Source organism: Myxocyprinus asiaticus, chromosome 24 (genome assembly GCF_019703515.2).
Source record: "Myxocyprinus asiaticus isolate MX2 ecotype Aquarium Trade chromosome 24, UBuf_Myxa_2, whole genome shotgun sequence".
In the NCBI taxonomy this organism is placed as follows: Eukaryota; Metazoa; Chordata; class Actinopteri; order Cypriniformes; family Catostomidae; genus Myxocyprinus; species Myxocyprinus asiaticus.
The window spans coordinates 2,345,001-2,358,608 of record NC_059367.1 but is presented as its reverse complement, the minus strand read 5'-3'; the positions used below and the strand labels follow the sequence as shown (position 1 = coordinate 2,358,608).

Sequence of the window (13,608 nt, the reverse complement as noted above, 5' to 3'; positions counted from 1 at the left end):
ACAACAGTGGCATTATGTAAACAAACTGGCATTTAAAGGGTTAAAATCCTGAAAATGAATGAATATTTGGTAGTTATGATCAGGACTGATGATGGTTAGAAAAATTAACTCATTGTAAGTGGAAAATAATATTAATATATAATATTATTATGGCCTCGAAGAACCTCTGAGTAACTTTTTTAAATTGATGCACAAGGGTTAAAACAATGGTATTCCCATTGTATGTGACTAAAACAGCATGCTAGTACTATGGTATTATCATTGTGTCTATAAAATAGTATTTTTGTTTGTATAGCTCACGCGAGAGTTTTTAAAGATAATGATGACAGATAACGTCGCTGAACCTAACTTTAACACGACAGTTGGACTGTTTTTGTTCATGACGTGTTGACAGTTTTGGTTGGAGAGATTCGCTCCACCTTAAAACCAGTTTCACCCACCAGGAGAGAGAGAGACGCCCCGCCCCTGCGTGTGATGTGCCTGCTGATTGGGTGATTTTAGTCTCATGTCATCAGTCTATGATCGGGCGGATCACGCACTGCTCTCAAATGAAACGTTGCGCGTGTGCGGTGCGTTCGTGAGTGATTGACAGAAGATGACGCGCGGAGCTCTGAGCGCAGCGGTGCCCGCGGGCAAAGCCAAACTCACCCATCCTGGAAAAGCCATCCTGGCAGGTCAGGACACGATTTTAACACATTACTAATACATAAAGAGAAATAACGAGCTTATAATGACTTGTTGCCACAGTTACACTTAAAAAATGTTTTGGCAAATAACTAAAATGTACTTATGTGGTAATATCTACATTAAATGGGCAAACATATTATTTAATATGACTACCTTTACAGAAATCTGATAGGTCACACTTTATTTTACACAGGTAATTACTGAGTAATACTACAAGTGATCTACATGTTATTACTGTGTAATTGTTTGTAAAGCTGCTTGTTCTTACATATTGTTATTGTTATTACTATAGTTATTAATAATAGTAATATGTGTAACAGACACCATCTAATATATAGCTATAAATGAACAAATATACAGTAAAAAATATATATATTATTAAAAATTATTTGAGGATGTACATATTCAAATTCCACTCGTATTTGTGAAAATACATGATACATATATGAAAACGGTAATTTTTCTAGTGTTTTTAAATATTTGTACAAGTACACTGTAAAAAATGTTTGTAACTTTAACCGCAAAAGAATGTAAAAATGGTACATAAAAAAAAAAAAAAAGAAAAAGAAAAACTGGTAGTTAACATAAATAAAATTTAAAAAAATGTCTTATGTTAAAAGTACACTAAAAAAAAAATTCCGTAAAATTTACGGTATATTACCGGCAGCTGTGGTTATCAAACATTTACTGAAAAAATCACGGTGACCATGTTTCAGGCTTTATGGGATGTAATTTTGATCCCTGTATATTTTACGGTTCATTACCGTATATATTATGAAATGATATACATAAGCTTGATACACTAACATTCTGTAACTATAGAAATCTGCTTTTTATAATGTATTGTTAATAACTAGTAATTACAGAAAGGTACATGATGACATAGAGTGTCCATTCCAGAAGTACTAATTAATACACATGTAGAGACACAAAACATTATCAGGGTAACACATGTGAAATTAAATAATACAATAAACATGAGCTAAACTACAAAAAATACACGGAACACCCTAAAGTACAGAACTGATATTAAAAATAAGAATAAACATAACTATTCCCATACAATATAATGAAATATAATGTGATTTTTTTACCAGACTTTTAACAATAATTTACTGTAAAAAGTACGTTCTCTCTTGTTAAACATAAAATACATTTTTATCATTAATTATACGGTAAAATTTTATTTTTACAACATTTTACCATAAAATTACAGGTATTGTTTTGTTACATTTATTATGATTTTTTTTTTACTGTATATTTTAAGGTGACTACCCATTAACCAATCGACGTTTTTTTTACTGTTGGTCTTTTACCGTTAAAAATTACAGAAATGTTTTAAAGTGTAATTTTACTTTTGTGTGTGTGTGTAATTTTACTGTATAACTAACAGTAAAAATATATATAATGTTTAACAAGAGAATGCATGCACTTTTTATGGTAAACTATTATTTAACAGCATTTCAAAGTGAAAAGCAGACTTTTATATTTCCAGATTATTATCATTTAATATTAGACATGCTAATGAACTGTAAAATATACAGGCATGAAAATTACATCCCGTAAAGCCTGAAACATGGTCACTGTATTTTTTATGGTAAATTTCTGGAAACCACAATAGACAAATTATTATTATTTTTTATTTTTTTTATTTTTATTTTTTTTGCAGTGTATGTGACTTTTTAAATCAGTGAAAACCATATATTAACATATATTTCAAATATGTGTTTTGTATATATTGCCATATATCAGATTTCTGTAGGTTACACTAATGTGCAGTAATTTTTCGAGGGTCAGATCAGGTAGAAATAGCTGTGTGTAACAGCCCAAAATACAGTAAATTGACCAAAAAGATACCAATTAAATACAGAATAACCAAAAGCCCTTACAGGGAAAACAGCTTGAATTCTTTGTGTTTGGAGTGGGTGACATTGTAAAGACAGTTTATTATGAATTGTAAGTCCAGAAAATGGTCACATTAACCAACAATAGATAGATATTAATATTAGTTCTGTAAAGTAGACTAAATATTATCCTCTTGTAGAATCATCTGAGCAGTCGTGACTCAAAAAGCTCAAGGATGTTTTTCCTGTTATTTAATACCTCAGAACTCAGACAGACCCTGTTAACTTCTCTATGAAACTGTCACTCTTCCTCTCATGTTCTGTACAGAATATATGGTGTTTGTTTTGGTTGTTGTTCAGATTTGTGGTGGTTTAGTTCTGATGTTTTGGCTATAAATCAGTTCTGTAAAGGTCAGACCAACACTAGGACACACAGCTGATGTCCTTCAAACCCTGATGTTTACTTCTATCAAAGAAAGACAGCAGCTTTCAGTGTCTCCTTAAATGTGTTGGACATCAGAGATAAAAGATTCAGATTGGATAAGCCACATTTGAAGCCGTTGTACAATGCTGATAAACACACACCTGTGACTTCATATTCTAAATTAATGCAGCAAGTTGAGATGTTGCTTGGCAACTGTAAACATTCTATAATAAGGTCAATTGTTTGTTTTTTATTCTTCAGCTTTTGTTAAAAATGCCCACTTGGTTCCAGAATTGTTTTTCCATAGATTTGTTTTTCATTGTAAGCCATTAACCAAACCAACCTGCTCTGAGTTGAGTCACAACATTACAAACTGTGATTTAAAGCAAAAAATATTTGAAAGTCAGACAAAAAGACAAAGGTACAATACTAAACGTGTTTAATGAGGGAATGAACTATAGTCCCCTGAAGAAATGTGAATGATGTTATTGAATTAAAAACTATGGAACAAAATAAGTTGATGAGGATAGGTATATAAACAATATATTTTAAATTTAATGGCAAAATATTCAGATATATGAAAATATAAAATATAAATAAAATGAAAAAGAAATATAAAAAATATTTTTTTATATTTAATATATATTGAAATATTTTTTGTAATGTATATTTAAATTTAAATATTTACAAAGGAGTATAAAGAATTTATAAAATATTAAATAAATATTTATTTTACATTTAAATATATATATATATATAATGTCAAAATATTATTATATTATATATATTATATATATTTATTAAATATTTAAATATAAAATAAATATTTTATAATATTTATTTATATGTAACAAAAATATAAAATATTTATAAAATATTAAATATGAAATATTTATTCTATATTGAAATATTGAATATACAGTATATTGAAATATTTTTAATATATATTTAAATGTAAATATTTACAAAGAAGTATAAAGTATTTATAAAATATTAAATAAATATCAAATAAATATTTTATAATATTTATTTTAATATAGCAAATCTATATAAAAATATTTGTGAAATATTAAATATTAAATAAATATTATAAAATCTTTGTTTTATATTTTATATATATATATATATATATATATATATATATATATATATATTAAATATTTAAATATGAAATAAAGATTTTATATTTATTTATATGTAACAAAAATATTATAAAATATTAAATAAATATTAAATATTTATTCTATATTGAAATATTGAATATATATTGAAATATTTTGTAAATATATATGTTTAAATGTAAATATTCACAAAGAAGTTTTATCTGATGTTGTGTTTAAGTTCAACAGAACAAAAGCTTACCTTTATATACAGATTTAGTAAAATGACAAAGGAAGTTTGGTTATTTCTCTCTCTCTATATATGTGTGAACTATAATGGATCTGCTCTGGTGTTCTCTGAATAATTGGGTAACTACCATCCGGGAGCTGTTCGGCTGAAACGAAATGACAGGGTTTTATGTCTGTGATATTTTTTTCTCCCGTATTAAAGGCCTGTCCTTTCTCTATATACGCTCATGTGTGCTCCACCCAGCTATAATTACACAAACTAAACTGTCAGATGAAAATGCCACATCATATTTGACTGGAAAGACTGTGACAGGCTGTTTAGGAATTTATTTTTTTATTTTTATAAATATTTTATATTTTTGCATTATACATAATGTTATGATCCTTTTGTATTGTTTATTCCGAGCTAACAGTAAAAATATCTCTGATAGAGATGTGTGGGTGTTTCTAGACATTCAGGATGTGTGTGTGTGGATCATTGTTTACTGAATAGAGTATTATAGATTAGAGTGAATAGACTCTGAAGTGTGTTTGTGTGTTTTTTGATGTGCTCTCAGCTATTGGACAGAATGTATTGTAGAGCAGGTCTGGTTTGTACAGTAGCACAAAAACCCATCAGTGACCTGGAAACTTTTCACGTCACACACACACACACACACACACACATGCATGCATGCATTCCAAGCCAGTGTCCCATAATCCTATGTATATCAGAGATTACAGCAGTGTGCCCGTGGTGTGGTTGTGTGTTCACGTTTAGGATCTCAAGCCTCATTGAGGTATGTCTCATCACACACTGTAGCAAATTGGAGTAATTTTCAGTGTAAATTCTGCAGCACTATGATGATAAATCAGATTTAGTCATTTAGCAGACACTTTTTTCCCAAAGCGACTTACAAATGAGGAATATAAGCAATTTGTCATACCACTAATCGCTCTAGAAATATAGCATTTTATTTCAGTATGTTTGATATATTTATGGTAATTTCTTGTGTTTGCAATACTAACCCGGTCTCATGACAAGTCGCAATAATAATACGAGATTGTAAGAAATTGTATGAGTTGGCTCGTACAAATACGTATGAATTTTACTCTCTTTTTTTTGGGGGGGGGGGATTTTTTCCCCTTTTTCACCCAATTTGGAATGCCCAATTCCCAGTGTGCTCTAAGTCCTCGTGGTGGCGTAGTAATTCGCCTCAATCCAGGTGGCGGAGGACGAATCCCAGTTGCCTCCGCGTCTGAGACCATCAACCTGCGCATCTTATCACATGGCTTGTTGAGCGCGTTGCCACAGAGACATAGCGCATTTGGAGGCTTCACGCCATCCACCGCGGCATCCACGCACAACTCACCACGCACCCCACTGAGAACGAACCACATTATAGCGACCACGAGGTGGTTGCCCCATGTGACTCTACCCACCCTAGCAACCAGGCCAATTTGGTTGCTTAGGAGACCTGGCTGGAGTCACTCAGCACGCCCTGGGATTCGAACTAGCGAACTCCAGGGGTGGTAGCCAGCGTCTTTTACCACTGAGCTACCCAGGCCCCACGAACATTGTTCTTACGATTTTTCTCAAGTTTAACAACTAACCTAAACGTAACCATAAAGTGTAACCCCTAACCTAAGTTTTATTTTTATTTTTCAATTCTGTGTTTTTCATTTTTTATTCTGAATTCCGTGTTTTAAAGATAAATTAGATTTGATCATCAAAAAAGCTGTACGTAGAATTTTAATCGAATGAAAAACAAAACAATGTATTTTTAAGATACCATTTCATTATTATCATATGTTATCAACTGACGTGCTTCTATACAGATATACAGTATATATATAGATATATATATAGTAGAGCATCAAAGTATTAATGAGAGCATTGATGAATTCTTCATTCGATCATTCTTTTATTTAGTACAACAGCATTCTTGCTTGTGAGGTATTGCCTAAATATAATGTGATTATTTAATTATTATTATTATTATTATTATTTATTACTACATTGAATATAACATTTAATTATACAGCAGTAGTATATTTCTGTAGCAATTTCTTCAATTTTACGTGCCTTATTAAATTGAGCTTTTATTTTGGCGGAAAGCCGAATTAAGCAATTTGAGTTTCTTTGACGAACCTCCGAATAACCAGTTCGCTATATGGCATAAATTTGCTTATTAAACCGCAAAAGGCTGCAATTTAATTATATAAATATATCTATTACAAACAAAGATCACACGTGATGTTTATGCTTATGATGAGGTGTTTTCAGTGTTTAAGCGGCCGGCTTCATTTGACGTTTAATTGGTAATTCCATTTTTATGGATGGATTCTGCGATTTCGTCCGTGTTTTCTACACTATGAAAATCAAAGGCTTTTTTTTTTTTTTTATCCCACTTTATATTAGGTGTCTTTAACTACTATGTACATACAATACAATGTATTTATTGTGTAACTACATGTTGTTCTGCAAAATTCTCACAAGATTCACATTTGCTGCTACTGAGGTTGAGGTCTGGGTAGGTTTAGGGTTAGGGTTAGGAGTAAGGTTAACAGTGCAACTTCAGATGTAATTAAATGCAGGTACTTTAAAAAACTGTCCCGAAAAGTCCCATAGATTACTGTGGAAATGGATTTTGTCCCTACTATGACAAGACAATCACAAAAAATTGTCTTATCATATCTCCCAATCCAAATGACGTAGAGACATGGGGGCGGGCTCATTTCACTCGGGCTACCAATCAGTCTTTAAGTATAATATTGGAAACTATCTAGCTATGCCCTAGCAACCATTTACAGCACCCTAGCAACCATTTCCATTGACTTCCATTCAAAATGGCTCAGAAGGATATCTCCAGAACAGAATGTCGTAGAGAATTTGGGACATGTTCATCTGACTCAGGAGACAAAGCACTTTTTATGCATCACCATGGAAACTATTTAGCCACGCCCTAGAAACCATTTAGAGCACCCTAGCAACCAGCCCTATTGACTTCTATTGATATCTTTGGATCAGAATGTCCTAGAGACATGAGAGTTGGCTTGTTTTACTTGGGTGAGCAATCAGTCTTCAAGTATCCACTTGTAAACTAATTAGCCACGCCCTAGCAACCATTTAGAGTACCATAGAAACCAAACTTCTTTGACTTCAATTCAAAATGGCTTAGATTGGTATCTCCGGATCAGAATCTCTTAGAGACTTCATTTTTGGCTCGTATGACTCAGGCCAGCAAGCAGCCTGTTTAGTATCACCCTGGCAACTGCCTAGAAACCAGATGGGCTTACCCTAGCAACCGTATTGCAAAGACCATATCTCTGCACCACAACATAATACAGACCTCATATTTGGCCTTTTTTGAAACAGACTAGAAAGCAGCCTTTAAGTATCATCCTTGAAACTACTTAGCCATGCCCTATCAACCATTTAGTGCACCCTAGCAACCCAAACTCATAGACTTCCTTTCAAAATGGGTAAGAAGGTTATCTACAAATCAGAAAGTCATAGAGATTTCAGGTTTGGTTTATTTCACTCAGGCCAGCTAGTAGCCTTGTTAGTATCACCCTGGCAACTGTCTAGCAACCAAAAGGGCTTACCCTAGCAACCGAGTAGCAAAACACATATCTCTGCACAAGAACCTCGTAGAGATTTCCAGGTTGGCTTATTTGACTCAGGCTAGCAAGGAGCCTTGTTAGTATCACCCTGGAAACTGCCTAGCAACCAAATGAGATCACCCTAGCAACCAAGTAGCAAAAACATATCTCTGCACCAGAACATCATAGAGATTTCCAGGTTGGCTCATTTGACTCAGGCTAGCAAGGAGCCTATTGAGTATCACCCTGGTAACTGCCTAGCTACCAAAATGAGCTCACCCTAGCAACCAAGTATCTAAGTGCTAAAACATGCTAGCAACATGCTAGTAACATGCTAAAATGTGTTAGCAATGCCTAGCTAAGCTTTAAAACATGCTAGCAACACCATGCTAAGTGCTAAAACATGCTATCCATCTATCCATCCATCATCTATCTATCTATCTATCTATCTATCTATCTATCTATCTATCTATCTATCTATCTATCTATCTAAGTCTATCAGTCTTTCTTTTCTGTCTGTCTGTCTGGAACTAAATACAGATATTCAGAGCCGGAGTCATAACCTGCTATTTTCATGTTGATATTATGTTATACAATTAAACATTTAAAACTGAAATATTACTTGCTTTGATGAAGATAAACAACACTCGTATTCACATATTTTGAATGAATGAATTTTACACTTATAGTGCTTTTCTGACTCTACACTCAAAGCACTTTTACATAAAGAACAGGGGACTCAATCATATTTTAATATGATTTTTCATGTGTTTTATATACTATTAACATTTGCATTGTACTACACTTATCAATTTAAAAGGTGAAACTCATGATATGGCTGATACGAGTTCAATGGAAGACTTTATTATTGTTATATTATATTTTACAGCCTCAGATGATAATGCAAGTGAACTGTAATACTACAATAGTATGTCTATGCAATGCACACAATAACACCGTAAACTAAAAAAATAAAAACGAGGATTTAATAATGATTGGGATAAAATATACTTTATTAAACATGAAAATAATATGCTTAAATATGCAATATAACAGTAACAAGAAGTCATAAATATTAGTAAATATGTCACAGTAACTTCCCCCAACAACGTAGATACATCGCGATCTGTTAACACACGAGTAATGTTTGATTCTTACAAGCATGACAAGCGATATTAGCTTCAACAACCCTACCAAACAACATATCCAAGCATTATAGCAGGTAAACAACTTCACCAAATGGATAACAGATAAACATCCGTCCAGACTGTAGCGATGCTATCCTGAACTGTGTGAATGTGAATGACTGAACTGTAGTTTCTTTCTTCTTTTTAACGGCGACTCGCACACTAAAACAGTGCATTACCGCCATCTGTTTACATGGGAATGAGACAGCCGGTTCTTCTTTCCTGTGTTTACGGACATGACGCAAGGATGTACGTCATAAGCCAGCGATTTCGCGCCAAATCCGACCCGACAGCTCAAAATAAAAATAATTTTCATAGGCTTACCGTAGTGAATCGGGGTAAGATAAGAACATTGTTTTGAACACTGATTGTTTATGTACTCAATCAATAATGGGAGTTTGTTCATTTTTAACCAAAAAATCTTACGTAGTGCAGCTTTAAGTTGAAAAGTTTGTGTTTGCATGATCAATCATTGCTGTTCCTCTGAGGACTCGCTTGTCATGTCCAGCTCTAGTGTGTATCAGTGTGTTCGCCTGCAGGCCGTTCTGTCTAATGGAGACCCAGCAGCTCCCTACTATTGTGTTTTCTACATCACTCAAGCCTTTTATTGCCTTATAAGAATGTGTGTGTGTGTGTGTGTGTGTGTGTGTGTGTGTGTGCTGGTCTTGCCGGAAGGCTGCAATTAAGCACAGTGTGTGCTCTTCTCCTCTCTGAAGTCGAGGGCTCGTCAGCGTGTTTCTCCTCCTCCATTCACAACCACTTCCTCTCTCTCTCCTCTTCAGAATCTGTTTTTCCTGTCTGTCCTGCTGATTGTCATCCCCTCTACCTCCTGCTTAACAATGAGGCTTTTACCACTTTACAGGCCAATAGTTCAGACACTTACCTGCCCTGCCAACATTTTCACAGGCCCTGCCAGAAATAGTATAAATAAAGAATTGCGTATAATAAAACCTGAATGTATACGCTTGATATGCGGATAAACTTGCTCAAAAGTTTATGCACTAGGATGGGGTGGATTTTCTGAATGAGCATAATGTGATGGAAACAGTGTATTTGCATAAACTATGACATGTTATGACCATTTGTAAAGCACGATGGCAGTGCACTCATCAGTTGGTATAGGTGTGTGATGGCTTGATGTGACTGGCCCAATGAACAGCTCGACCATAGCACACTTCTCTTCATCACATAGCCCTGGTTAGTCAGACGTTCTTAACCCACAGCTCGTAGATAACCTCCTGAGACCCGAGCATGACTGCTGTGTGCATTTACCATCTGGCTTTTTCATTTGTAACTAGTAGCACCTAATAAACATGCAAACAAAATAAATAAATTCTAGAGTTTTCCTAAATATTGATGTCCACATATGTGGACAGCAGGACTAAGTTGTGAAATGTTAAATAATACCAAGTTATAGAAAGTTCGATTTTTTTTTAATCAAATTGTTTATGATGTTTCCAGTAGTGTTGATTATTCATGTTTTATAGACGTTACAGACATTACATCAGAAATTAGCATAATTAATTCTGATTCAAAGTAATGTCCAGCATCATCCAATCACTGCCAAGCATGTTAAAATAAAATGATACATTATAAATTCTGAATCTATGTACTGATTATCATTGTCACATGTCTGTTAAACATGTTGAGTGATCCAAACATCATCTGCAGCCTGAAACTGAACTTTTGATCAGATTTTAGGAGTGAATGCACTTAACTGCATAGAGAGCTATAGGATGCTCCCTTGCTCCCTATTTAGTGAATGACTTAACCTCCAGTGTGCTGTCTGTCTGCACTGATCTCAGAACAGTTTGAAATGCACCTCATTTTCATCCTAACTCCATATAAAGCCTCTGAAAGACACATTTTCCAGCTTTTGAATGAACCCATTGATTCTCAATGTGATAATCTACAGTGAATGTAAGATTTCTAAGGAAAAAATGTGATAAAGTATGCATTAGTGTACAAAGTGTTTAACAGTGTGGCGTTTCGCAATAATCGCTTAAATGTAAAAAATGGCACATCGACTAATCTTTTGAGTCGAAGAGGTTTCAATGTAAAAACTGAATTAGGTTTCTTATCAGTCCCAAAGACAAACTCCGCTGTGATCGGCGCCATGTTGTTTGGTCACATGACTCATAACATCAAAAGTTTAACCCTTTACTGACAGCACCGAGTCTCCTGAACTGAGATCAGTTGGTTTAAATGAATTTAAATGATGCATTGTGTATAGCGAAGCCAAAATACAACATCAACGCATGTGTACGCGACGTCGCACATGGTTAAAGTGGGTCCTCACTATCATCCAGAACTGTTTGAGCGCGTGCGCTACCAGATATATGGAGGCTGGTGGCGTATGGGAATAGCCATTTGAGCCATCATTATGTGAGCTATTGCACTTATTCTGCAACGTCTCCTGGCAGCATTAAATAACATAATGTTAAATTGCTCTATTACAGCGGATACAACTCTCACCGAAGCAAGGAGGTCATTCAGCTGTTCGCATTTTCATAAAAAAATGCCAAACATTTGGATGGAAATCCAGTTAGTGATATATTTTGCGTGCATCATCAGAATTTGCACAGTGCACAATGCATGTAAACGTGAATGCCACTTACGTGTCTTAAGCGGCTTTCTCGTTTAGTGGCCCTAAACTCGCTCACACTGGCCCCGGGTCATTAGGCAATCTTTATTGTGGACCCCGCACCTGAGAGCCACTCACAACAGCTCAAGGCCCTTCAGAAGATCAAACATCATGTATTAATAGAGCCATAAAGTTTCTGTTTGCTTCCTTGAGAAACATGAAAGGAATAATTCATATGTCATCTTTCCTTTAATGTTTCTCGCCTGATGTAATGCCAGAATCCTGAAACACCACTGGGAGTAAGATTTTCAGGAATCACTGAATCTAATTAAAACAGTGGCAACAATTACAGGAATAGTTCACCCAAATGAATCATGTTCAGTCATCATTACATTGCTCAAAACCCATGTGACTTTCTTCTATGGAACACAAAAGGAGACATTTTTAATGTCAAAACGGCTCTTTAGGGACTTCAGAGCTCTTCAGGCTGTCGAGCTCCAAAAAAATATATACTTAAAGTAGTTAATGTGCTTCTTTGTGCTATATTAAAAGTCTTTTGAAGTCATGTGATAGCTTTGTGTGAGGAACAGAACAAAATTTAAGTCGTTATTCACTGACATTCTGAAATCTCTCTTGCATATTCAAACCTACAGAGTCGTATTTGGTTACAAAAGGCAAGACAACCATGCGTTAGGTGCTACAGTATTGACATCAAACTGACTATAAGCCATATACGTATGAATATATGTGACATTTGAGAGGAAGATTAGTCTTATAAGGACTTTAAAAAGTCCTTAATAGGACACAAAAATAATGCACAAAGCACCAAATGCAACATGCAGATGAATAAGGAACAAAATATATCAATGTTTTGAATCACAATACACTAAACATAAAAGAATAACAAATACTTACTCATGCTGTACAGGGTACAGAGTAGGAATGACTATCTGTGCGCAAGTAAGATTGCAATCCCTGCGTTAAATATCCCCAAATTGAAGGAATCTTCCAAAAAAAAAAATGTTTGCCTTTTTTTTTTTATGTATGTATTTCAATTTCTAAACAAATTTCCACCAAATTGAATTGTGTGATTTTTAACAGGATTAAATTGTAAAAATGCAAAATATTTTGTTTTTCTGAAGATAATGCAATTTGATGGGATTTTGTTATGTAATTGAAAAGCGTAAATCTTAAAATTATTTTTTCAAGTGTAATAAAGCCACGATTTGGAACAAATACCTCCCTCAAAAACTCCAGCTACTTCCTTCCACTGTACAGTACATTTTAATATAATAACCGTTTCAACACATTACATTATGTAAGATTAAAAACAGAGAAATTCACTACGAAGGCAATTTTTTGGCGCTTTCTGTGGCATTTTTTCCCAGAGCCTTGGTTACTTTTTTGCCCTGATTGAGGAGAGATGTGTATCCCATGTGCTATTTTTTTTTTCCAACTTAAATTTTGATTTATTTATTATTGTTATGAAGAAAATCTAAATCAAATAACATACATACAACTCAACAACAAAGGATAAAACATATATCTTCTATGTTATCGTAGCTTTTCCATCCATTTTTTCAAATAAACAAAAATTATTCAAAAAAGAAAAAAAAAATTACTATATATATACAAAATATGCAAAAAAACATACAGTATAAATAAAAAGAAAAAAGAGGCAAAAATACGGAGATGAAAATTTCACAATATATTATTTATTAAAAAAAAAAAAAAAAAAGAATGTAAATTTGTGGGAGTAATACATTCTGTCCATCTTGACCAATATTGTTAAATGTATTTTTTGTAAATTCAAACAATAATTGATATAGTTCAAGTTTTAAAATTGTATGATATATATATATATATTTACACACAGTGGCAAGAAAAAGTATGTGAACCCTTTGGAATTACCTGCATTTATGTGTAAATTTCTCTTAAAATCTGGTTT

At 33.6% G+C, this 13,608-nt stretch overlaps 1 protein-coding gene across 1 annotated transcript in view; it reads left to right on the top strand.

The window, feature by feature from the left end:
- Positions 1–541: 541 nt before the first annotated feature.
- LOC127414577 (tricarboxylate transport protein B, mitochondrial-like) overlaps positions 542–13,608 on the top strand; it is a 34,572-nt gene continuing 21,505 nt past the window's right edge. Inside the window, exon 1 of the mRNA XM_051652707.1 lies at positions 542–674. Coding sequence (XP_051508667.1) covers positions 596–674 — 79 coding nt within the window. The 5' untranslated portion in view covers positions 542–595. The remainder of the gene's footprint in view (positions 675–13,608) is intronic.